The 27,482-nt window shown below is 30.5% G+C and overlaps 1 protein-coding gene across 3 annotated transcripts in view; it reads right to left on the minus strand.

The window, feature by feature from the left end:
- The window catches only part of LOC118184455 (dynein beta chain, ciliary-like), a 121,667-nt gene that overhangs the window by 81,568 nt on the left and 12,617 nt on the right, over positions 1-27,482 (minus strand). For all 3 annotated transcript variants that reach the window (XM_085813726.1, XM_085813727.1, XM_085813728.1), the window contains 5 exons: positions 24,389-24,488; positions 24,098-24,303; positions 22,983-23,204; positions 22,683-22,850; positions 16,699-16,815 (listed from right to left, as the gene is read on the minus strand). In XM_085813726.1, coding sequence (XP_085669852.1) covers positions 16,699-16,815; positions 22,683-22,850; positions 22,983-23,204; positions 24,098-24,303; positions 24,389-24,488 — 813 coding nt within the window. The remainder of the gene's footprint in view (positions 1-16,698; positions 16,816-22,682; positions 22,851-22,982; positions 23,205-24,097; positions 24,304-24,388; positions 24,489-27,482) is intronic.

A 27,482-nucleotide genomic window follows, 5' to 3' on the forward strand; every position in this document is an offset into this window, starting at 1 on the left:
TAAACTATGATCTTCTTTACAATAACCACAACCCAAAGTAGCAACCAGAACATTATTCGTATTTTGAAACACAGATTTAGGTACCTTATTACTTGTTGATTTGCTATTTTGAAGTGTTCTTGCATAGTTTTTTAGGAATTCAATTAAAGTCGTAAGTTTTGGAATTTCATTAGATTTTAACTGACGTTCCCACCATAATTTTGTAGCAGGGTCTAATTTTTGCAAAATTAAATAAGTCATTAAAGTGTCACCAAAATTATCAATGGTTTGATTCAATACTTCTAAAGAACGAATTACTTCATTAATATTGTCAACTAAATTTAAAATAGCAAATGCTGATTCATTTTGAATAGTTGGTAAACTTAAAAAACGTTTAATATATGCAAAAATTTGTTCTCTCTTATTTGAATATCTTTCGTCTAACAGATTCCATGCTATTTCAAAATTACAATCCGAAATTTGAATAGTTTGAATAATGCGATATGCTTCACCTTTCAACGAAGTCTTCAAATACTGCAATTTTTGAGCATTAGATAAATTTGTATTATTTCTTACACAAGCACTGAAAAGATCTTTAAAAGCTATCCATTCTGTAATATTACCACCAAAAGTCGGTAATGTTAACTTGGGTAATTTAATATTGTCAAGAACCTGTTCTGAAATTACACTATTAGAATTATTTTTATTATTTTGATTTTTTAATATTTTTTCACCTTTAAATTTCCACAAATAAATTTTATCTGTGTACTCCTGAACATTATCTATTTCGTTTTCTAATTCTTTAGTATCTGTAATTAAACTTTCGATTTCAGAATCAAGCTTCCTTAACTCAGTTTCTTTTTGTTTCAATAATTCGACACATTCCTCTAGTTCTATTAAATTAATTTCATCTGCAGTTAAAATAGTTTCAATTTTCTTTACATAATTAGTAACACTCCTGCGTAAGACCGCTCTTTTTGTTTTAAAAGTTATAAGTTCACTCATAATTGATCAATTCAAAAACAGAAATTTTTCTTAAATCACTTAACACTATTATTAAAATGAAATCGAATTCTATGTTGTATTACAACATTGTTCTTAAAATTTAACAACAAATAAAACGAATTTTTGTTCAAAATCCACTTACCTCACAAAGTGGATAATTTTCACAAACCATATCATATTTGCGCTGTAGAATACACTTAGAACAGTCACTATCTTCACTAGCTCTCCGGCTAGACTTTTGACCAACAATAAGTGTTCTATTAAATTAATATGTTTCACAAACTATAATCAATCAAAAAATGGACTGTATTCCTACACTTTTATTAAATTACACTTGTCAGCGATGCGAAATAATTGATACAAAATAAGCGAGCCATTCTACATGGCTGTCACAAACACAATTCTATCAATCAATTATCTTGTTGCCACACATAAAGTTCAAAACTAAAGGAAGAAAAGCAAAAGGAATTTACGCTGTTTGCAACAATAAAATGAAGCAAACGATACTCACATAAACAAGTTATAAAATATGAAATCGATAATAAAACAAATTCCAAATTCGGGCTTCCAGATGCCCATATTTGGTGCAAGATTACATGATTCAAAGATTCAAAATTGGATGGCTCTAGGTAGTTGAGTTTCTTAATCAAAAACACGTTAAAGAGTTATAAAATATGAAATCGATAATAAAACAAATTCCAAATTCGGGCTTCCAGATGCCCATATTTGGTGCAAGATTACATGATTCAAAGATTCAAAATTGGATGGCTCTAGGTACCCTTGTTTTACCCCAATGCGAGAAATATAGATACGTTTATGCAGATTTTTCATTATTTAATTTCTTTAAATATAACACAGGGCTGTAATATTTAGTGGCAACAATTTGAAAAGTGAAACGATATTTATAGTGAACTAACGCAAAATGCCAAAACGAAATCAATAGCCTTTTGGGGCTAAAAATTTAGAACTTTTAGTGTGAAAAATCTAGCGCAAATGTAGCTAAGATTGATCAAATTTAAATTTTTAAAATTTATTGTTTATACTATCAGGAGAGAGTAATATGCTTGTGAAAAAGATTATTGCAACCATGTATAAATATTAACGAATAAAAATTAAGCAAAATAAATTAATTTTTTAGTCCAAAAAAGGTGCAATTGCCTCTGTCGGACTATTATTTTCGTTTTGGCATTTTGCGTTGGTTCACTATAAATGTCCGATTCACTATTCAAATTGTTGCCACCCAATATTATCGCCCTGTGTTATATTTAATGAAATTAAATAAGGAAGAATCTGCATAAACGTATCTATATTTCTTGCATTGGGATAAAACAACGGTACCTAGAGCCATCCAATTTTGAATAACGTACGTTTCCACCCGAATATGGGCATCTGGAAGCCCAAATTTGGAATTTGCTTTATTATTAATTTCATATTGAGTAAAACTTTAACGAATTTTTGATTAACAAACTCACCGATTTAAAAGTGAGCAGTGACAACACTCTAGGAGGGAAAAAAACGCGCGGAACTGTGTATCGGAAATTCTAAAGATATGCTGATTTTAAAATTATTTTGCGACATTGCTGTTAAACTGAATTTTATGGTTTAAGTGTAAAAAACATGATATTTAATAAATAAAAGTAACACACAAAACATTAAAAAAACGCCTCTTTAAACGTAATTTAAAATCTGAAACCTTTCAGATTTTTTTCTGAATTAATGCTATATTAAATTTTTAACTCATTTTATTTTTTAAATGTTTTTATTATATTAATTTCCTGAACTAAAATCTGGAAGGATTAATGTAAAAATTCATTACAATAAGTTTCTGATTAACTAGCTTCTGCAATGTATGTAGTTTCTGTGTGATTAACCTCTGCCGGGATAATCCGAAAAAGCATACAAGTCTTTAGAGATTAAAATTATGCACATTGATATTTATTAAACCTGGGCTTAATTTAGGAACTAAAGGTCCTACTGTAAGCCATCAAGAACAGTGAATGAAAAATGATTATAAATTAAACAAATAAAACAAGGAATAATTAAAATCAAATAAAATGCAAAGTTAAAAGGTATGTTTTAATTTTAAAACTAATGATATATAAAGAAATAATAAGCAAATCGCAAAACTTATATGAATATTGAAACAAATGAAAAGAAAATTAGTAAGATAGGATACGAAAGACAAAAGAAAGGAAGATATTGAATACACACATATACATGCAAATACACACATTTACATAATATACACACATATACAAGCAAAAACATATCTCGGGCAATTTGGAATTTATATTTTGTTGACTTTTACGCCTGTTATCGAATTTAATATTGCTTTAGTTTAGTTTTTCGCATCATTTTAAAAATCAAGGATAATGCAAAGAGTATACAGAAATAAACACTTTAATTTAATGATAAAAGAATGGATTGGATTGGATTATTTAATTATGGCAAAGCACACGAAGGCTATCTGCCTAAAGGGAGGGATGCCTTCGTGGAGAACTTTTTAAGGGAAATTGGCTTGTATACACGTTACACATGGGGAAAACCACGAAAACGCCCATGCAGCCAGCCCGTTTGTCCGAAGATTAGAAACTCGGACCGAACTACCAGTGTTCAGCGTCTTTACCGCTCGGCCGTTGGTGGGTAATAAAAGAATGAAAGGACATAAGAAAAATTTGTATTTTAGGCAGAATTACAGCTATAAAAACCGAAGATAAGGGAATTACAGATATTTAAACATACATAAGCACAAAAATTGACAATTAAAACTTTTATATAATAATCTTAATATTAATGTATTGCATTACTTTCCTGTCAATTACAATTTAAGCTGCAGTATAGTTTTCATTGTTTCTAAGCCGTATAATTAAATTCTCAAATAAGAATGTTTAAAAAATATTTTAAATGCATGCAATAAAACACGAAAAGCATTAATATAAAAAAAGTTTTCAATAATTTCAGACGGTTCAGTTTTCAATAATTCAGATCAATTTTTCATTCATTTGTTAAACGAATTGTTTATGTTTTGAATTATTGAAGTTCAGATTTGCCGATGAATTTGCAGTTCGAAGACATTACACATTAGAATTACATATGAAAAAGTTTAAAAAAAAAAAAATCATGTTTGCATGATCTCTTAAACAAAACGCTCAGAATATGTGAACTATTTCGGGGATCACCCAATTTTTGAGTGTTGTTTAAATGACAATTTGGTTTAAAGTACATTTGCTTTGGTCTTTATTTGTAATTGCTTTTGAATTTCGGATTTGCATATGATGGCTTTAAACCATTTTTTTTTTTTTTTTGAAAGGTCAATTTGCTTAATGAAAAGTTTTATGATTTATTTGAGTAGTCAATTTGGCACAATGTTATGTTTTATTCTTTTTTCCAAGTGTTTCGAAAGCGTTGTAGAGAAAATTCACGTACATTTCAGATTCGATTTTTCGGTTTTATACAAATTTGAATGTCTTAAATGAAAATTTAATTGATTCTTTTTACGGTTTTAGATCTCAAATGAACCAGGACAACGAAATATGTTTTCAAAACGTATTAATCGACTATTATGAAGCTTTAATTCATTTTCTCCTGATGAGTTCTGAATTGGAGTTTCAGTAAAAGGAGAATAATTTTTATAATTTCGTATGTTTTCCCTTTTGCATTTTTATTTTTCGAGTTTGTGCTACTATGAATTCTTATTTTAAATTTGTTTAGATATTGTGTTAAACCTCTTATACACGGTTGCAGTTATTTATAGCGTCAAGGAATTGCCTTCCTTTGATTCCAATTTAATTTTAACTTTAGATACTTTAAGTTTATTTTACTTCAATCCTGCAGCTATAGTGCAGGACAAGTTTAAAAAAAAAAATTGTTTTTTTATTTTTGGCCTGTCATTATGTTTCTTAATGTATGGAAACATATATTTATATTTCATATTTATCATAAAAATATTTCATGTTAATATAACAATACGTTATTAATATTAGAAGACATTTGTGTTGTTAATGGTGATAAGTTTGGATTTTTAGATAAATGGATTAAAAGTTTAGTTAAATTGAGTTTTTAGTAAGTTTGAAATTATAAGAATTTAGTTTATGTAATATTACAAATCAATACCTTACCTTTATAATGAAGAATTATATTTGAGATCCCTTTCAAATTTAATTTTAAAGAAAAACTTCTTTATGCTCTCGATGTAGTGATGTTAACTAGAGAAATGTCATTAGAATACGAGCAAGTTCAGTTTACTGTTCTGAGTCATCATCCAATTACAAATATACTGAAGATAGCATTTCACACTTCAATGCAGCTGTTTAGCAAAGAAAGGGACCCCGCCTCCACTATAAATTTCCAGTGTCTTCTTAAGTTGAGTCACAGTAAAACTTTCATCAAAGATTTTACTGTAAAGATGTCCACTTTCCTTTCTAAAAAGCTGAAACATCTTTTTTTTTTTTTTTTTTTTTTTTTCAGTCAAATTCTACTATTATTATTGTCATATTCCAATGACACATAATACATGACCTGCAATATCTTTTAGCATTTCCTCTGTACTATAAATGTATTTCAGTCACTGTATAATTATTAAATATTTAACAGTAAAAATTATGGATATTCGAATAATTTTAGGAAATTCTTCCACAAGTTTAGGATGAAATAATAAACAAATTTTATTGACCTGTATCCAAAGAACTTTGAAGGTGATTGTGTAATATGTGAAATGGAAATTTTAAAATTAAACCTTCCAAGTTTCAAGTTTCCAGAAATGTTTAATAATTTGTAGTTAAACTTATTGACACTAACGTATTTGAAGATGAGTACTCTGTCGCATAGATTCTAAAATTAGCATAAATAAATACTTGTTTAGGAAACAAGTATAAACTTCATAATTACTAAAAATAAAGTTGTATGAAATAAGTTTTGCGCACTTCTTAGAGAAATGCGAAAAACATCATTTAAAGAAAATAGATTTTTTTTTTTTTACCCCAGGTAGATCAAAAAGCAAAAATCAGTTAGGAAAACAAAAATCACGATATATTTTAGGAGCATTAATATTTTTGATTATTGTTATATTTTTTATTTACGTCTTAAAACAACTATTTCTGGCTCAGAAATTAATTACGTCAGATTTCCAGTTTTTACATTGCTTATAAATTAAGCCGTATCATTTTTATCTTAAACATTAATTTATTAATGACAAAAATACAAAAAATGCATATAATGTATGGGAACATATATTAACGGAACCTATTTATGTCTTAGAAAAGCTACGCAGTGGTGCCAAAATGAAAGAGAATAATGCGAAAAGGGATTTTATGAGTGAAAATCGCATCATTTTCCACTAAAACGTTTTAACTAAATTTTTTTTTAATTACGAAAATTATTGAAATATTGCAATAAAAGTCGGAGAATTCTTTTCCATTCGTCTGTGTAGTGAACGTTTTATTGTAATTCGTGTTCTTTTAGATGTTGAAATGCAACTTAAAACTATTAGGTCCAACGCTGCCATTGATATGCTTAATATTTTCAGTAATTAATTTATCGAAATTTACGAAGTAGTATATACTTTTAGTTGTATAATGACATTTTATTATCATTATTATATTATTATTGATGATTTCACATACTAAATGCTCTGGGCAATGTAAAAGTAGAATAAAAATTAAAATAAATTAAAAGCAAAAGTGTAAATTTTAAAGTTTCATTTCAAATAATGGCCCACTAGCGACCGAGCGGTACAGTCGTTGAACATTGGTAGTTCGGTCCGAGGTTCGAATTCCGCGAACGGGCTGGCTGCATGGGCGTTTTCGTGGTTTTCCCCACGTGTAATGTGTATACGAGCCAGTTTACCTTAGAAAGTCCTCCACGAAGTCATTCCTTCCCTTAGGCAGATAGCCCTCGAGACTTTGCTACAATCAGACACACACACACACTTTTTTTATTTCAAATAACGATTAGAAAGTACTCCACGAAGGCGTTCTTCACCTTGGGCAAATATTCCTCGAGTGCTTTATTATTATATAATAATTCGATTCAGTTCCGTTTAAATAACATACAAATTATTGCGCATTACTGAATTCTAAGCTTAAATGTTTCACGTTGTTAAAATGAATTGTAATTTATTATATTTTTTAAAACGAAGGGAAATTAAAATATTTCTTTCAAAACAAATTTAATATCTTCAGAATTATCTTTTACAGATTAGTGTGAATTTTTGGTAGATGAGTAATTTACAGACTAAGAAACACCACAGCTATTCTCTTTCCTAAAGCAAATCAATTTACGAGTTCTCTGCCTTCATATTTAATTCTCGTTTAGGAATTTTAAAGAATTCTTAACCTGCACTTTATCTGCAATGTGAGAATATTTTGTAAATTTTGATATGAAAAATACGATAAATATTGATTTACTCATTATTTCAAGTAAAAATATTCATCCATTCCATTTCCTCTCCCCATAAGTGAAGAAGAAGTCATGAATTTCGATAAATTTAAGGGAAAAAAATTAACTAAAATATTTGCCACTTAATGTTTAAGTAACCAGAATGAAACTTTGTGTTCTTTGTTGAAACACAACAAAACCCGTTGAATTGGGATTGCAAAGAGAGTTAGCTTTGTCGCATAAAACATGCCCCTTTTTTCTTTGACCTTGAATTCATTCAAAAATCCCTAAGAAACGGGAAATCTCTCTTTTCTAAATGTGGTGTCATAAATTCTTTGCATTTCCTGGACGAGGACACCATTTTGACATGTGGGTGGGGCAAAGTCCTTTCATGCCACGATTGCTCAATTTACGTCAATGATTTTGTTTCCTTAAGAAAGGAAAGCATACATTCTGGAGTTAGCAATTGATACATACGAATGATTTCCCCCTCCAGATTATTAGTCTAAAAAAGAGAAAAAAATCAATCCGCCTTTAACTTTGCCATTTTGGAATGTTTCATACTTCTAAAACCAAAATTTTCCCGTCCCTATACCCTGCTTTCTGTTGCGACTGCACCGTCGTTTTTTACATTGTGAGAACCATACATTCACACATTCTAGGTAACGTTGTTTCGTCATAGTGTGAGAAACATACATACATTTATGCAGATTCTTCCTTATTTAATTTTTTAAAAAATAGTACAGGGTGAAATTATTTGGTGGCAACAATTTGAAAAGTGATACGCTGTTTGTAGTGAGCCAACGCAATACATGTTATATTAAATTGTAAAAATCATTCTCATTAATAAATTCAATTTTAAGCTTAATATTAGTCCTGATTTTTGGACTTAGGTTTAATGGAAGTGCTAGTAACAGATTCAATATATGAACAAAATTAAACACTTCGGAATGACATATTATGAAAATTTCGAACTGCAAATAATATACCACGTTTCCTCTCAATTTGCAAAGGTCATTCGAAATTAAGTACCAGAATCCTGTTTAGTTACTTCTTTATTTATACTTAGAAAATGTGTCTATTAATTATACGATCATAATAACAAAGTATATAGAAATAAATTAATATACAAAATAATTACATTATAATAAATAGCTACAATTAATTTTCACTTCCACCCCCTGTTGAATTTGGATTGCAAAGGGAGAAACCTTTCCTTCAGGGGGTTGCCTTTAAAAATTTTCCGGTAAGAAACTAAGAAAATACAAAGGAACTTTTCCTATTTTCTGCTGACTCCTATGCCTGAACTGAGGTAGGTCATGAAGTTACTATTTGATAGTCAAATGATGGAATATTAACTTTTGCAGACACTGAATTTAACTGTTTCATGTGCTTCCAAGGGCCCCTTTTCTGCATCTTATACGGAACTGCGTCACTGCACTGTATAGGAAGAGGGCCCTTAAAAACTTAAAAGAAGACGAATTCTATTATATTAAAATAAGAATTCATAGTAGTACAAACTCTAAAAATAAAAATGAAAAGCGAAAGGGAAAAAGATACTTTTAACTTTAAACATGTAAATGTAGTTCAGCAGGACATTTAAGGGCCCCCTATGCAACGGCATTCCTTGCATACCCTTATTTACGCCACTGCCATCTTACCAGATTTAAACTGATGATCTATAATCCGGAATCGCTGAAGTCCCGACGAGTCCGGATTAATGACTTTTGACTGTAATTAATTTATCATTGATGAAAAATACACATTTCCTTATGAAAAGGTGATGAAATGAAAATTTTAATTGTATAATTATTTCTTTTTATTCATCTAAAAACACACAACAAATTACACAGACTTATTTCTCATACATAATTATGTTAAATATATGCATATAAATTATGGTTAAGAGACTTTAGAGAAAGTTTGCTGTATCTTTGAGAGATATCACTAAATTTTACATACTTTAAATATCTATTTACGAAAATTAAAAGTTAATATTTTTAAAATGTGATAAAATATTCTTTGTTAAGTTTTAATTTGTGAGGAACATATTCACTTATAGTGCACTTTAAAAACCTCCTGAATTCAAATTCTAGAGTTCCTTAATGTTAACTAAACTAAGAAATCAGAAATGTTGTAATGGTACTATGAATCACAGTTGGACATCAATAAGTTACAAATTAATTACAATTAATTTAAATTAAAATTTAATTGCACTGTAAACTAAATTGAAGAAATGCTATTGCAGTTACATAAGAAGAATGTAATACAGAAATTATAATCTATTATAATTATAATAATACAATATAACTAATATATTATAGTTAATACAATTAAAATGTGCCAGCTGCCTTATGGCTGAACCCAAGCTCGAATACCAGAGAAGGCATGGATGTTTATAAGTACATAGTGTCTTTGCAATATGGGAGAACTTAAAATAGAACTGTGGAACCAAAGGTTTTCTCAAGAAGATGATAGTAGGGTAAGAGGAGTTGGTAACTTTCACACCTGAGCTGAAGAGGATGCTCCTTAAAAATTGGGACAGAGGTGGGCAAATTAGTACTGCCATGAATAAGATGCCCAAGGCCTAAGCCAGCAACAAGCACAGCACTTGCTTCTTGAACAAAATAAAATCTGTGGATTTGATCTGGCTATAGGTTCAAACCCAGAGGATTAGATATAACAATACAATTATGACAGAATTGTATCTATGGTTAAATTATAATGACATTTATTGGTAGTTGAGGTTTATTACATCTTCAAAGAGGGAGTATATTATTTTACTTAAAACATAAAATATTATCTTGGCAAAATAAAATCTATAGAAACAATGATGCTTCAGAAAATGATAAATGAGAAGAATGGAAATAAAGAGGAAATGTTACAACTACACTAAAAATGAAACTTTCCACATATCTTTGTGCCCTGCAAATTTTCATAAACCAGAAAAGCATAAACTTTCAAATTTAAGCAATCAGCCACTGATGACACAAAGATAGTATATACAATATAACTAATTTGCAATTAAAACTAACTTAATGAAGCTAAAATTTCAATTACAATGCTACTGAACTTTTGCTTACAGTTCCCAAATAGATAATGCTAAATAGTGGGGGTTCGATTTGGGCTAGATTTCTGGTGAATGATCTGGATATCTTCAGGGTTTTCCCAAATACAACATTAAATGTGAAGCCAGTTTCTTTAGAAAGTTCTTCATCAAGACATACCTCACTTTAGATGCTTTGCTATATTCAATTAAACAAAAAACTAACTCATGCTCTTGTTTTACAATTTTAAACTTATTTATTTTTATCTGAAATATTTCATACACTTGTAACAAAACTTAATTTTTATTAAAATGTGTGTTGTATTGTAATGTGCATATGGGTTCACAAGATTGAAGGAACATAGAACTGATAATAGCTTGATAAAGTTTATTTCACCAAAAGGAACACTTTACAATTCTGGAGTTTTCCCCAAAATATTCCTGCAGCTCTTCTCAGTATCAGAGAGAACAATCACAAGTTACACTTCAGACTACTAAGGACATTAAACACAATGCAATGCACATCTAAAGAGCTAAGCTCACACGAGATATCACAATACTCTATAGTCGACTCAACTGAGAAACTAATGCTCTCTCTGGTCTTGTATAATTTTCCCCAAGCTGCCAAGAAATTTCTAGTACTATCCACTTCTCAAAATAACTGGAAGGCATATGAGGGCCTATTATGGTTACAGTTACAAATAAGTACCCGATGCAGTTAAAAAACAGTTACATAAAGGAATCAGTTACATTATCAAGTATTAGTTATACAGAAACTGGACCAAAATGTCGCCAAGTTTGGTGACTTTTGGCGATTTCTTGCCAAATTTGGTGATAAAAGTGCATTATTAAAATCATCACCAACTTGGCGATATCTTGCCAATTTAGCAAGATAGCCATTTACCACAGTGTTAATTAGACATGCCTTGGTAATCTTATTTTTCTGGCAGAGCTTTGACTCTTTAGATTTTCATGTTACATTATATAGAAGATACTATAATTTCAGACATTACTTCATTAAAATAATTTACATATATACAAAGAATACATGAAGAATATAGAAGAATACATGAAAAATATAGAAGAATGCATGAAGAATATAGAAGAATACATGAAGAATATAGAAGAATGCATGAAGAATATAGAAGAATACATGAAGAATATAGAAGAATGCATGAAGAATATAGAATACATGAAGAATATGAAGAATATAGAAGACATGAAGAGTCTATGTTTACGAATTCCTGGATACTTGTCTTCGGTCATGTACTTCAAACAAAAGTCGATTAATGTAGGATTTTTCAAGAAATTTGCATTTTACTGCAGAGTCACACTGTAAATCTATAAATTCTAATTGAAGTTCAGGTGCAACACTTCCAACGTTTACTGAAAGTGCCAAGGAGGACACTTTCATAAAAATTTCATTTTCAGGAAAGTCGGAAAATCTGCTTTTAAATTCCTCTTTCAAATTTGAAATGCATTGTACATAATTATTTGAATTCCATGTTGTAGAGTTCTTCACAGACTCCATCAATTTTGGAAAGTGAGTGGAATTCTTATTTAGTAACTCACTTTCCCACAGGATTAATATTGTCTCAAAAACTTTCCCAAAGTAATAAAGATTATGAACAAGTAGATCTTTTCCCAGTAAGTGGTAGTTCAAATCATTGAAATGACCCGTAATATCGACAAGGAATGCAAAGTCTTTCAACCATTTCTCATCACTGAACTCGTGCATAGATTTCCCTTTAGATTCCATGAATTGTTGAACTTCGCTCTTCAAAGAAAATAGGCACTGAAGCATCTTTCCTCGGCTCAACCAATGTACTTTCCCGTAATACACAACATCACCATATTCAGCTTCCAAATCACTGTTGAAACTGTCTGTGATTAAGTCCTTTAGACCGAATGAAATTAACCACTTTTACAACAACATTCATCACATATTCAAAGTTTGAGAAGAACTTCTTGCACAAATTTTCTTGGTGGATGATGCAGTGGAAAATCATCATAGTATTATTTCCACTTGCCTTCTCATCAGATTTGAGTAATGTTGTTACTCCTGTTTTCTTTCCAGTTATAGATTTAGAGCCATCCATGGTTATAGCCAGATATATTACTGAAGTCTAACTCACATTTATCCAAAGTTTGTGTCAGACTCGAATACAAATCTGTTCCTCATATTGTACCTTTAAGTGCAACGACACACTGACTAATTCCTCTACAATTATGAAGTCTCTATCAATGCCATGAATAAAAATGGTTACTTGTGCAGTATCTATTGCATCTGTTGATTCATCCATCGCTGCAGAATAAAATTCTTTTTTTTTTTTTTTTTTTTTCATTTGGATTTTAATTTACTGAATATATCTGTTGCTAGATCCTCTATGCGTCTTGCTACTGTCACACCAGGCAAGCTGATATTCAATGACTTCAGCCTGTGATGGACAAAGCACAACAGCTGCACTCTTAAGATATCCTTTTACAAATTCTTCATCAGCAAAGGGTTTTACACGCTCAGCAATTTTTTCTGCTATCATGTAACTAACACGAACTGATTCTTTATTCGCTGTGGATTTTCAGATTCTTTATTCGCTGTGGTGAAGAAAGACTGCTGAAAATTTAGTTTTGATTTTAATTCACTCACCTTATCACTTCGAAAAGACCTTCCAATGCAGAATATTTCTCACTGTGATTAGTATCATAATGTCTCTTAATGCTGTATTCCTGTATTCCTTCATCACAGCTACACTCTCGTTGCAAATAAAGTAATCTGCTTTACCCTTATGTACAACAAAAAATAAAAATCTGACCACTTTTCTTGAATTAAAAAAAAAAAAAAAAAAAAAACACTTTTCCTTCAACTTTTTTTTTTTTAATTATTATCCCGGCTTGCCATTGTGTACTCATTCAAAGACCATAAATGCTTCCGAATTTTAGAATGTGGAATGAGCGTGAGTAACCTAGCTTAAAGTCTACTGTAGAAAATCTGCTTATCACCAAATCAAACAGGATGTTTACAACCATCGTTCCCTTTGACAACTGATTACAATAGTAGGAGAAATGAATTCTGTTAATTTAATCCTCCTCCCCTCTATAGTAGCGGTACGCTCAAAGTCACCTTTGGCGAAGTATTGACGAAAAACTGACATCTGTTGCAAACCTGTTAGAGATAAGAATCTACCCTTTTTATGGAATTGAGATTTTATGCGTAGTCAATTTTTTATTTAAAAAATTACATAAAATAAAGTGAAATTTTTGAAAAATTCGTCATTTTCAGGAAATTTTATCTCAAATAAAATCAGGCATGTCGATAAAATGTTTTAAATATCAAGAATAACAGAAAAAAGGTTTTTTTTTTTTTTTTTTTTTTTTTTTTTTTTTTTTTTTTTTTATGACAAAAAGCTGACAAAGCAATTTTTCTTGAAATCAAAATTTCTTAAAATTCCTCAATTTGTCTTTAAATTTCAAATGTGGGGCCACTAAAATGCCTTCAGCAGGCCATGGGTTGAAGACCCCTATTTTAAAGGTTTCCAACTCTCATCTTATAGCAGTAATATTCTTTCATCGCTATAAATCTCTTGATGACATGGATGAATTATAGCTGTGATATTTTTACTGGTGTAAAATTTTGAAAATCATACTATCTGTACATGTTTATCTCAAACTAAGCTGTTCAATGGCTCAATGTCTTACTTGGAAACTTTTCTTTGTTCATTTGGCAATTCCTATCACCTATTTTGACTGTATTTGAGGACTTTTATGCCTTTTATATCTTTATCATACACCTTTTATTTGACAACTTCAAATGCAGAGGTTCAGTTCAGTTTAAAATTCATTCTAATAATATTATGATCATATTAACCGATCTGTTCACAATAAGCAATGCATTTTCCACATTTCCAAATACAAATGGATAGAATTTCACTAATTTGATAACAATATCCAAATGATAACATTAACCACAAGCACATTAAGTGTTACCTACTTTGTAACATCAATTTTTTGGAACAGCTATACTATGAATGAGGCTTTCACAAATAAATGCATATTCATAATATAAATAAAGTCACTTTGAAGAGTAATAATTCTCAGTTCTATTTTTTATTGCGTAAATGATAATTCAAATTACAGCTTACAAGATGTAATTGAACACAGAAATTTAGTGAAATATAACCGCAATAGAAGATGTTCAGAGTTAGATGGAAACATTTAAATAGTCAAAACATGTGTGTTTCCTCTGTCACTGAGGATTGAGTGTCAGTTTTTGATAATTTCAAATTCATAAAATCCAATAAATCATCCGTGTGTTCATCCGATAAATATCAGCACAAAAAAAGATTTTCAGTCAAAGCTTAAAACAAATATCCTCAACTATCTGCTTAAGGAACTCGAATAACTTACTTTGAGCTAGTTATGATCAGGCCTCTTTTTTAATCATAACTACTAGTGTCTGCTTTCAGTATGTGCAAAAGAATGCATAATTCGTTGATAAACTCAACAAATTATGGCAAAGCACTCAATGCATTCTGCCTCAGGATATGACGCTGGAAGATGTTGAAACTATTACAAATAGAAAACAATGAAAGTTCACTTTCAAGTGACAAAGTATAACAAAATATACCAGAGCTATCTGCCTAAAGGAAAGTCCTATGAAGCTAGTTTGTTAAACTGCTGGGAATTGAATGCATAATTCAAATAATAATAATAATTTTATATATTTAAATAAATTTTTAATTTTATGTTACACTTTCTCACTATTCCTCAGTATTTAGTTAATGCTGGGAAGTTAAGATTTTTTTAAAATTCATACTTATAGTTTACTTTTTTATCCGTGTTATTAACTGATAAGTCTACTTTGTTCCAGGTGCTATGTTAATAATTACAGGGAAAAAATATATTCCTTAATTTTTATCTTGATTTATTATTAATTAGTACATTCCTTTAATGATGTTTATCTCTTTTTTGTCCTTTTTAGTTGTAATTTATTTTCATTTGCATATTAAAATGTATACTATGACAGCCAAAATGTTGATTGCTCACCTAATGGCATGTTGCTTTATTACTGTCATACAAAACAGCAGCAAACTATCATGATATCTTAGTAAAATTGTGAAGGAAGATTTTACCAGATTTCAGTAGAGATCACACAATTTGAGGTGATTAGTGACTCCGAGCTGTTGCTCCATGATATCCCAGATGGGTTCAGTAAGATTAGTATTTGACAAGTTAGACAGCTGAGCAATTTGAGGTGACAAAGGGGTATTTAGTGACTTTGAGCTGGTGCTTCATGAATGGGTTTAGTAAGATTAATATTTGACAAGTTGGGATGCTATGCTATCAACTCTGAGTTGTTAGTTAGCATTAAACATGCAGCTATGCCAACTTTATCAGCATGTTTCTCAAATCAATGCAGCACAAGAAATACTGACCTACTGAACAGTGTGGAAGATAGATAGACAAGATTGATGTTTACATAATCTGCAGTTATCATGGTATGTTCTACAAGAATCAGTGATCCCAAGCACACCCATGAAAAAATGTCCAGAGAATTATACCTTTTATAGCTTGTAGTACATGTGTCAATCAACTTTTCGCTTGGAAAATGGTTATACCCTGACACTACCATCAAAACGATATAAAAGAAATTATAATTCTCCAACCAAACAATGCTTTTTCTTTGTTATACAGTCAAATCAAGGTCCTATAATAATTGTAAATATCAATGATACTGGTTAACAAAAACACATGAGGGTGGTGCCTGCTATGGAATCTTAATTTCAACAGAATCTAATGAATTGCGTGTGCAGATCTGCATTGCATAAAAAGTCAAGTAAGCCATTAGAAGTTACCTATTTGCTTTCACCAAATGGGACAATTTTCCTCATCCACATTTATGGTCAAGTGTGAAAATGTAAGGTCTCAACATCTAGAATCAGTTCTAATTTTATTTACCCTTTTACAGATACTAAAAGCAGCATCTGATGAACAACCTCTACAATTTTGGAAGACAAGTATCTCCAAAACAGTGAAGTTTTGGAAATTCTCATTCCTAGCCTTCAAGCCATCACAAGCTGACCTTTTTGAAATTGTTTAAATTAACAGACACCATTACATGTTCACAGAGTCAACAAAATGATGCTTCACTATCATCAATGAACATTAAATAATCTTTCCAAATTATCATCTGGCATCTATGTCAGTTCTGGCAAATGTAATAATGGTCATGTGTTTTGGTTGATTATATTGTTGTGTATACGCACACATACATAACTCAATCCGTATATAAATACCTTGAAAGCATCTTCTGTTGAAACACAAGTTATGCATGCTTGACCTACTAGAATACCCAATTTGTGATCCAATTCTTGTAAAAGTCCATAAAACACACCATAATCTTCAACAAAGGCCTGAAACATAAATTAACTATAATTACCAAAAACTCTGATAAAGAACATGTATATGAAAATACAATAGACATATGTAATGAGTTACATGGCATTTAAATCAAGCACATAAACTGAAAAATTATGCTTATGTGATATGGTAGAACATTATTATACACTGTAGCCAATCTAACACAATAATTTCAAAAATAATGATAGTAACATCTTATCATTATTAACTTATATTGCTATTTATAGTGTCTCTTTACTGTTTTCAGGTTTACATATATATTGTTGGAAAATGATTTTAGTTTGCTTGCATATTGATAAATTCTTCTAAGAGGTTTTAGAAAAAAGAGTATTATCAAGCAAAGCAAAAAAGAAAATGATAATACTTCTAATGAAAGAATAATTATTATTAACACTCTAAATGTCCTTTCAAGCTCTCTTTTTAGTGTGTAGTATATAAAGGATTAAAATAAGACTCTTCAATACATTAACACACTACACACAAGTTTATATGCAGCAGCATTAAAAAAACTGTTAAGTGTTATTCAAAATTAGTCCACTTAACAAGTTAGCTGCCAATCACTTGCTGGCACATGGTGTGGCATTATCACTGGAGAACTTATCACATGCTGGCACATGATGATGATTCAGGTGCCATTTGTACACTTGTGCAGAAAAAGCTATACCTCACTGTTTATTCTCCAGTTCAATCAGCATTACATTTTGAGTGTATATGCTGGTACTGAGTGGTGGTGGTGGTGTATTCAATTATGGCAAAGCACACTAGGGCTATCTGCCTAAGGGGAGGGATGCCTTCATGGAGGACTTTCTAAGGGAAACTGGCTCGTATACACGTTACACGTGGGAAAAACCACGAAAACACCCATACAGCCAGCCTGTTCGTGGGATACGAACCTCAGACCGAACTACCAGTGTTCAGCGACTTTACCGCTTGGCGGCTGGTGGTCCTGGTACTGAGTGGAGTGAAGTTTAAAACTAATTGTAAATGTATGTGGTTTCAAATTAATTCCTTTAGTAGGTACTAAAAAAATAATCTTGTAACATGAATTGTACATATGATAGTTCTGAATGTACTAGATGTAGTGCATAGCATATTTATGAACAAGTATTATAATAGTAATGAACTGCTAAAATGTCTTGTGAACAGAAAAAACACCATATTGGCACACTCAGAACAGAAGGACATCTCTGAAATAGGTTAGAGGAAAAAAAAACTAAAGAAAGGACAAACTGTAGTAAAGTATGCTAATGATGTAATGATAACTAAGTGGAAGAATAAAAGAGATGCCACATTTATAATGAATATAAAAATGATATTGTAGAAACAAAAAACAAAAAGGGCAAAATGAAATCAAAACCACTTCCTGTAATTCAATACAATAAATTTATGACACGCATTGATAAGCAAGATCAAATGCTCACCTATTATCCACATGAAAGGAAAACTATTCAGTAGCCTACTAAAATATTTTTTCCTATTTTGCAAATAATGATGACGAATTCCCACTTTACCTACAACAAATATGATAATGCAAATATTTCACTTTACGACTTTTGTTTATTGGTGATAAGATGCTTATTGAAACAGCTGTCTGACCTTCATGCTCTTGCATGTGATCTAAAATGAAATAGATCACACGCTACTCCCAAGGAACATATGCTCTATAAAAGAAAAGAAAGATGGGAACGTACTATGAAAGCGGTGGAAAGTTGCTATTCTCAAGGAAAACATAAAGATACCATTTATATTGGCAAAGTTTATAAATGATCTCTCAGCTGTTACTTAGATTGTTTTGTTTTAGTTGATTATAGCAAAGTACACTAGGCTGTCTAAAGGGAGTGATGCCTTTATGGAGGACTTTCTAAGAGAAACTGGCTCGTATATACAATACACATGAGGAAAATCCCAAAAAAGCCCATGCAGCCAGCCAATTTTGTCTCAGATCGAACCCAGGTCAGAACTACCAGCGGTCAGTGATTTTACTGCTCGGCTGCTGATGGGCATTGTTTACACTGTGCAAAGATAATAGATGAATAATAATGTCTAAAATATGCAATCTTAAATAATATCATTGTAACCAACTTTTAATTGTAATACATATTTTTGCGATACATTTTCATACAAAAATAATGCACACTGTCACTTACTTTTCTTATTTTGATTAATTTTTAAATGCCATGCACCAGCATGTAATATGACATCGAGGAAATAATTTTATCTAGTACCAATCACATGCTGGCATGCAGCTATAAAATTCTATAATTAAAGGCTTAGTAATCAGCATGATACACATGATCATATTTTAAGATGAAAGCATTTTCTGTCTCTGTCATATCACTTAGCTTTCATTTCATGAATACAGCTGACAGAAATTAATTTCGCAGGTCAGAAAACTGTCTATCACTATTTTACTTCAGCTTTTCAGAGTTTATTAAAACTCAAACCTGTGAAATAGCAGTAATTTTTACATATTGCATGCATATTATATATTCATGAAATATGTACACTTGTTGTTTAAATTCAAAAAATAAATTTATATCATCTTTCATATACAAACTTCTATTAATAAACACTTCTCTGTAACAAGAACTCTGCTTTGATAGACAATTCCTGAATACCAGAACTCTCAAAACAGAAGAGTAATGCATTTATCAGATAAAAGCCTGGTCCTATGAAGGTCTGCTAAAGGGAGGTTTGACTGTACTAAGATAGAATATGAATAATCGCATAGTGTTAATAATTTTAAATTCCTCAAAATTTAACCTATTCAACATGTTCGGCATTTAACATATGACCTTCTTTTTGATAATCTAACTTAAAAAAAAAAATTGAAAGTAGGGCTGGGCTACATATAAACTGAAAGTAAAGGCAACAGGGGGGAAAAATCAAAAATTCAGCTTAAGGAGGAAATTTTATATTAATTTCAAATTCTACATTTGAACATTCAACTTACAAAATTTGATTTATCAAAGTTCTGCTCTATATATATTTGTCTTATACCATCATCATGTCTTTCTGCATCTACAGTTGAAACATGTGTAAACTGCATGCAACATGTATTTGCAAACAAATAATTTTGAACAATTCAACAGCTCTCAAGCATTTGCTAATTATTAAATGGTATTTTGATATGACAGAATATCAAATATTTAAAATGGTACTTACGTATTATCGCAACCAGGTTGGCGCGATTTGCAAGTTTGAGTAAAAAAGTATGAATAGAAAGAAAATGTACATTTATTAATTACAGATAATTTTTAATACAGTTTTTTATATTATTTTGTTTTAAAATATAAAATAGCAATTAAACCTTTCCGGTTTCGAATTTGAATAAGTTGCAGAATTATTTTTTTGGCGGAAATCTTTTGGCTATTGCTTTTAGCACTGATTGAAAACCGTCTTCGCCATTAACTGCTTGAGCTTGGCGCCATATAAATTCGATAAGGTACGAGTCAAGATGATGACGGGCTGTTCCTCTCTGTTTTTTGTTGCGCCATTTGGCTGAGCCCCACATGCGCTCTACATGTTGTGTGTGAACGCCCATGTTGGGATCCACAAAGTTATATTTGTGATTAACAGTTCCATGCAGAAATCGAGCATTTTCGAACTCACTTGTATTGTATCCTTTCCAGCAATCCAAATAAATGATGCTTCCTTCCTTGATTATTTTCGCAAATTTTATCCATGAGGGTAACGGCGCTTCTGTTAGGTACAGTAACCAAAAAAATCTCTTTCTTTTCTAGGCAAATTCCGCCAAAAACCCATTGCTGTGGTAGTACACGCCCAGTGTTATTTTTTCTTTTTACAAATAAATTCTTTTTACAAAACTACGAATAACACGTAGGGTTGCCATAAGTAGGGTCGCCAAATTTGGCGATTTATGCGAATTTTGGCCTGGTTGCGTTAATACGTAAGTACCTTTAAAACAAAACACAAAATGCTCTTTCCTATTAGTTCCCTACAGTTTTAACAATATCCCATTGAAGACTTTTAACACTGCACATGCTGTCTTATTTTGTCTCTTTTCTTGCCTTAGGTACTTGGCATGCATATATGTATTGGTGTCAAAACTTACCTTAACAGAAAAAAATATACTGCTTTTTTTTTTTCAAAACTCATAGAATAAAATTAAATGAATTTATTAAATGAATACAGGATGATACATCTCATCATAACATGCAAATATACATATGTACATGCAACAAAAAATATATTATAAAGTAAATAAAATTGAAATATGTGACCAAAAAATTTAAGAAGAAATTAATACCTTAAAAACAAATCAAGTTTTCTGACAGTAATAAAAAAAACTGATTCTCCTCATTTCTACACATATAGCAATATAATTTTATGTAATTTTGTGTTTGTTCAATAGGGTACTTAATTGGAGTAATTTCTTAACTAATATGGCTTTAAAGCAAATGAGAATTTTGCAGTGTCTATTTCAATGACATTCACAGGATCAAATCCTAAGCTATTTGAGATATGATCCCTTTTAAGAAGGATATGTGTCAACTTTTTTAATATGGGATACAGTATAATTTTTGGGGGTGGTACCAAGAAAGTGGGGGCCCTAAGCTATAGCTTGTGCGGTTTATATGTAAATACGGCACAGGGCATTCAATAAGTTTTTTATACAGTTCAAAATCAGGAGATCATGGCATTTTCTTTATTCATTGCCTTCTCATTCAAGAAATCATCAACAAGGTTAAAGTATGTTATCATCCATAATAATAAAAGATAAGGAGATGGTCAAAGAAACATGCATTTTGAAAAAAAATTTACATAATGGCATGCCAGATATTTAAACTTCATGCCAGTATCTCAGAGCAAATACAAATTCTCTCTTAAATATGTGAAGATTAGTAGGTTTACTGATCATTATTTTCCTTTATAAACACACAATAGCCTCTATAAACACACAATATATATGTGCACAACTATAATGAGCATAAACTATTTATGTTGGCAGGAATATTTCATGTTCCTGGCCCCTTCCAAATACAAATGTGTTCAAAATTGGATGTTAAACTGAACTCTGACTTATCACTGAAAAATACTATTACTGCATATTCTAGCTCTGATGTTGTTTACACCAATTCAACAAATTATCTTTCATTAAGAGGCAAATGAAATATAAATAACTAGGTTTCTGGCATAAAGAGCTTTCTCAGCAAGCCTTCCATATATAATTTGATGCAACACGAGTTACAATAATCACTAAAAGCTCTAAAGCTAGTACTAAAGCACTAGTACTAAAGCTCTAGTACTAGTGAAATTTCTATTGAATACAAAACAGAATACGTATCCAAAAATCAATCTTTCTAAGCAGTTACTTTTCTGCTATGACTTGTACCTTCCATAATTGTCTGCCCTGTTTCTAAACAGATGACTGCTCTCCCCTGCAAAAGTTTTCACAAATGATACTTTTGTATCATAAAGTAATTTATTTGACTTAATGAATACTGAAGTAAAATCATGAATTGCAGAAAATTTCAGGAAAAAGGACTTTGTACTTTGCCTTTTACTAAAGTCAAGCCATTATTTGCATTTCAGAAAGAGATTAACTATATTCAGTTGAATAATTATAATAATCAGATTTAAAATTTTCGCATTAATTCAAAATGTGTATCAGACAGTTGGTTACTTCATGAAATCTTACTATTTTTATCAACATAATTTTGGACATCAAGCTAGTTGTGACAGAATTTGCAAGCATGTGCAGAAAGCATCAGATATCCATTACTTTCTGTGAGGATTATTTCTGCTTGTTATATGTAATATTAAATATTAATTCACTGAGCATTCACACTTACCATTTGCATTAAATTACAATCAACAGTTAAATTTAAATACTTACTGTAGATTTAAGGTCCAAAGGATTGTAAGAGCTTTCTTCAAAAACTTTATAACATTCTGAAAATGTGTTAAAAATGTCTTCTAATCTCACTCTATATGTTGCTTGACGAATGCTCACAATTTTGTGACTAGGAATACTAAAATATGTGTCAGCAGCTTCAAATATTTCCTGAAATAGAAATTAGCTAGTGAAAGATATCTGATATTTACCACTACTATAAAAATTGTGAAAACTAAATTAAATAATCCACATGCATGATACTAAATTATAATTATTATTATCATTATTTTCTTCACTTACATTAATTTCATTCAGTCTCTGCACAAATGCTTCAAATCTTGTAAAGATTCTTGAATCTGGATATTTCCAAGGATACATTTCATCACATTGAGTTTCAACTTCATGGCTGTTACTATATGACTTTAAAAATGTATTAATAACATCAACTGATAACTTCACATTTCTTGCTGCTTGTTTTCGATCTTCTTTAAATAAGTTTAAAGGATTTAAAAATTCTAAAATCTAAGGTTCAAAAAAGATATTATTCATTAAAAAAATCTTTAGAAACTAAAATTCAAATAAGCAATCATGATTATGAATATTAACATTTAAAGAAAATAAAGAAAAAAAGCCATGATTCAACTATTGCCAAAAAATGACTTCGGCATTTTATAGTTCTAATTAAATATAAATGATAAAAAAAAAACTTTGATACAGGTGCCATCTGTTTATTTGACAGTTAAAGAACACAGCATTATCAAAAACCATAAATCATATATAGCTTGAAATGAATGTTCATATATATATATATGAAACCCAAATATTTTTCAGCTGGAAAATCAGTTTTGCCCACCCACACAGAATACTCACCAAAAATATAAATTATACACTCAAAATGAAATAATAAAATACAATGAAATAAATTTTAAAAAATTCCTTTAAACTTACAAAACATGATATAAAAGACTGAAAGAACAGACTACGCACTGAATATATGAATTCTCCTTATTACTGCAAAGGTCGTAAAAGTGTATTATTTGTACTGTACATTGCCATTAAAAAAAGTAAATAAAAATAGATACGCATCTATGAATAAAATCTGAGCAGCAAATTTACTATTAATTATATACTATCTTTAATCACCAAAGTATATTATAATGTTTTTAGAATATGTGACTTTTTTATTTTCATGTAAGTCAATGTTATAGGTCCTGATCTGGCGGTCCTTGTAGATAATATAAATTTTAGTTATAGTGCTTATTGAAGTGACATCATTAAAGTATAATAAATTAGATAAAACCATTAAGAAATTAAATGGAAAACATATATAATAGAATTTCTACTCATAAATTTCATCAGCATGTAAACACATTTCTTAATTTGGTTGCAAAGAGGAAAATTAATAAAAAATTGACCTTTTCAATTATAAGATTGCAAATCTTCTTCAACAATACAGAAATTCTACTTGGAACAGTTCTGTAATACTTGCATGGAATCCATGGTGATTTTATAAAAGCAGGAATTTCATCTATTAGTTTATCAAAGTCACATGCTTCTAATGCTTGTAACTGAGGTGATATTTCTGATAAACTAGAACATATTTCTCTAGCTTCATCTAATCCTAAAGATAATAAGCAAAAAATTAATATCAGTTTCCTGTAGAAAAGGAATTTCTTGTATAATTAGACATAAAAGTGGTGACTTACCTTCAGCAACATCTTGAAGCAATTTTTTAAATTTTGGAAAATGGTGATTATTTGTCTTTTCAAGTACTGAAACCATTTTTTGAATAATAGGATCATTCACCTATATAAGAACACTTTAAATAAATAAACTATGAAAATAACAACACTATAAATCAAGATACTATATATATTTAAGAAACAATAAAATATTAATGTTTAGTTTAATAATAATCTCACAGGCACTTAATGATTCAGAAAATTTAAACTAAAATATAGCATTAATGCATATTTATAACTAAAAGATATTTGATTTTTTTTCAAAAATTTTAAGCACTTAAATAATTAATTTCAGAATTTGAATTCTGAATACATATGAACATTTTGTTTTTATTTTAATCTACACAAATTTAAATGTTATTTACTTTATGTACTATGAATAGGAGATATCAGCAGCAAAAATGTATCCAACATACAAGTGTAAATTCAACAGTTTCTTTTCTTTATTTATTTATTGAAAATCCAATTCATAAATCCTAATTTACCCAATACCTAACCACTTTGAAGGATCCATGCAGTGTCGAGCATTTTATAATGTAGATCCTGTACATTTCTTTCCCATACAGCAAGTAGTCCAGGTTTTCTTAAGATGTCAAAACAGTGTAGATGACTCTTTAGATAATCAAGTCCAATAACAAATCTGAGATTTGCAGCTGCTTTTATATGAGGTTTATCTACTATTTTTAAATCCAAATATATATAAGAAAATGCCATTCGTTCCACCCACATTTCAAGTGTTTATGAATAGCTTTGTAAAATAGTAAGACTTCTTTACAGGTTTCTTTGTGCTTTTTTTTAATTGGTTTATCAGCATGTCCCTCTTTGCTAGCATACTGGCTCACTCATTTCTGTAACTACTGATTGTAATGAGTATGAATTCATTGGAAACAAACGACTTTTCCTTCGATCTTCAGTTGCTCAAGGTAAAAGTGGAATTCTTAAATATTAGAAGCCAGAACTTAACAGATTTGACAGCTTTATAATCTGGTAATGTGATCCAGTAGCAGCTTTAAGGGAATGCAAGACAGAGAGATCAATTAATGTGCCAGATAACGAAAACCACTATTCCAAATAATAAGACTTTTTTAGAACATAAAAAAACATCTTTTATGAAACATTATAGTATCATGATTTTGCTACTTTTGGTTCTAAGAGTGGATGGAAAAAAAATATATTCAACCAGAACCTCAAATACATTTAGGTTAAGACACAATAACACGAAGAATAAATACTAATTCAGAAGTCAAACAACAAAAATCAGCGTTATATTTACAAAATTTTCACAGGACTAGTTTTGATGGTTTTACCGAACCACCATCTTCAGCTGCAAAACCGCAAACGAACAAGATAGGAAATAATGATTAGATAAGATAAGAAAGCCTGGACAAGAATAAGCAAGTGGCGCCATCTGTTGGTGAAACCAGAACTAAAACATAATTTCTTTAAAGGCCGAAGGCAAATTTGGATTGGAATTAGGATCGTTAACTAGAACAGAAAGATTTTTATGAATGTGAAATGCCTCTAGAAAATCCAGTTCTCCAATGGAAGATGTTTTTTGAATAATTTTGGCAGCAGAAAAACTGAAAGTGTGGTTTTCGGACCAACAATGTTGAGCAACAGAAGACTTCTGTGTTTCCTTTTTTCTAAATTATAAGAAATAAAGAAATTATGTTTTAGTTCTGGTTTCACCAACAGATGGCGCCACTTGCTTATTCATGTCCAGGCTTTCTTATCTTATTTAATCACTATCTCCTATCTTGTTCATTTGCGGTTTTGCAGCTGAAGATGGTGGTTCGGTAAAACCATCGAAACTAGTCCTGTGAAAATTTTGTAAATATAACGCTGATTTTTGTTGTTTGACTTCTGAATTAGTACATTTAGGTTGTTCCAGATAAGACCACTCTGTTGGGGCAACAATGGAAAGCAAGATATTATTTTAATGGCAACAACGATTTCTTTATCAAAGGCAGCTCATCAGTTTCCTACAAGAATAGAGTTTTAAAAATAGAATGAATTTCTCTTTCAGCATCAGATGATCCCTCAGTGAGCCACCGGTATATGCATATATTAATTCTGGATTGAGATACAGCATGAAAATAGTCTCTGAAGCTCAAATCTTTAAGCTTTCTTGGAATATATGCAGCTTAAAAATAGCTGGATCAGGTCCAAATGATTGTCTGTTTTAATAAGTTATAAAGGATGAAGCAAGGCCAGCACTTGTGTACCTATATAAGCACATTAGGTAACACTAGGCCTTGTTAACTGCTAAGCTTCCACCCTGGATGGAATTCTGAGGAAGAACACACTGGGGAGGGGGGGAAAGCAGTCTGAGAGTCTCCCAGTACTCTTCCCCCCTACCACCAACTTTTTGAGAGGATTTTGGATCACTACGTATTTTGAGTGCCCCTTTATCTGCACAGACACTATACTCTTACAAACATCCATGCCTTCTTCGAGATTCAAACTCAGGCTCTTCAGTATGACAGACAGCAACACTAACCACTGGATGGCTATAAGGATAAGAAGATATCAGGAACTTTGGAATCATTCAATTTTTAATCTGAGCCTTCATTTCAAGTAGAACATCTTTCAAAGAAAACCATTGTGGGCATTTAATTTTCTTTGCATATTTTCATAAGAGTTTAAAAAAGGCACATCCATTCTTCTTACAAACAGTGAATCAAGTTTTAAAAAAGGTTCTTGAAACTTCAGTGATGAACCCAGGTCATTTTCTTAGGCAAGGTGCAATTTTAAATTAAAATATCGGATTTACTTTAATTTTATGTTTTATTTGTAGTATTTTATTTTATTTTACACATTTTAAAGAAATTTTGCAATGAAGTACAAATGCTTTGTAACATGTTTCTTCACAAAAAATCATATATTGATAAATTATTCATTACACATAACATTTTCAGATGTATGAGATAAATTTATTTACTTACAAAACACACTTAAAATTGGAGTGTAATGGTTTGAAGGTTAAGTGATGAATACCACAAATACTTTAAAAAAAAAAAACTGTTGTATAATTTTGCAGTGAAAACCAGTGATGTAA

The sequence above is a fragment of the Stegodyphus dumicola genome, chromosome 3 (assembly GCF_044657685.1).
Source record: "Stegodyphus dumicola isolate Sdum_Otavi_A_Nest chromosome 3, ASM4465768v1".
In the NCBI taxonomy this organism is placed as follows: Eukaryota; Metazoa; Arthropoda; class Arachnida; order Araneae; family Eresidae; genus Stegodyphus; species Stegodyphus dumicola.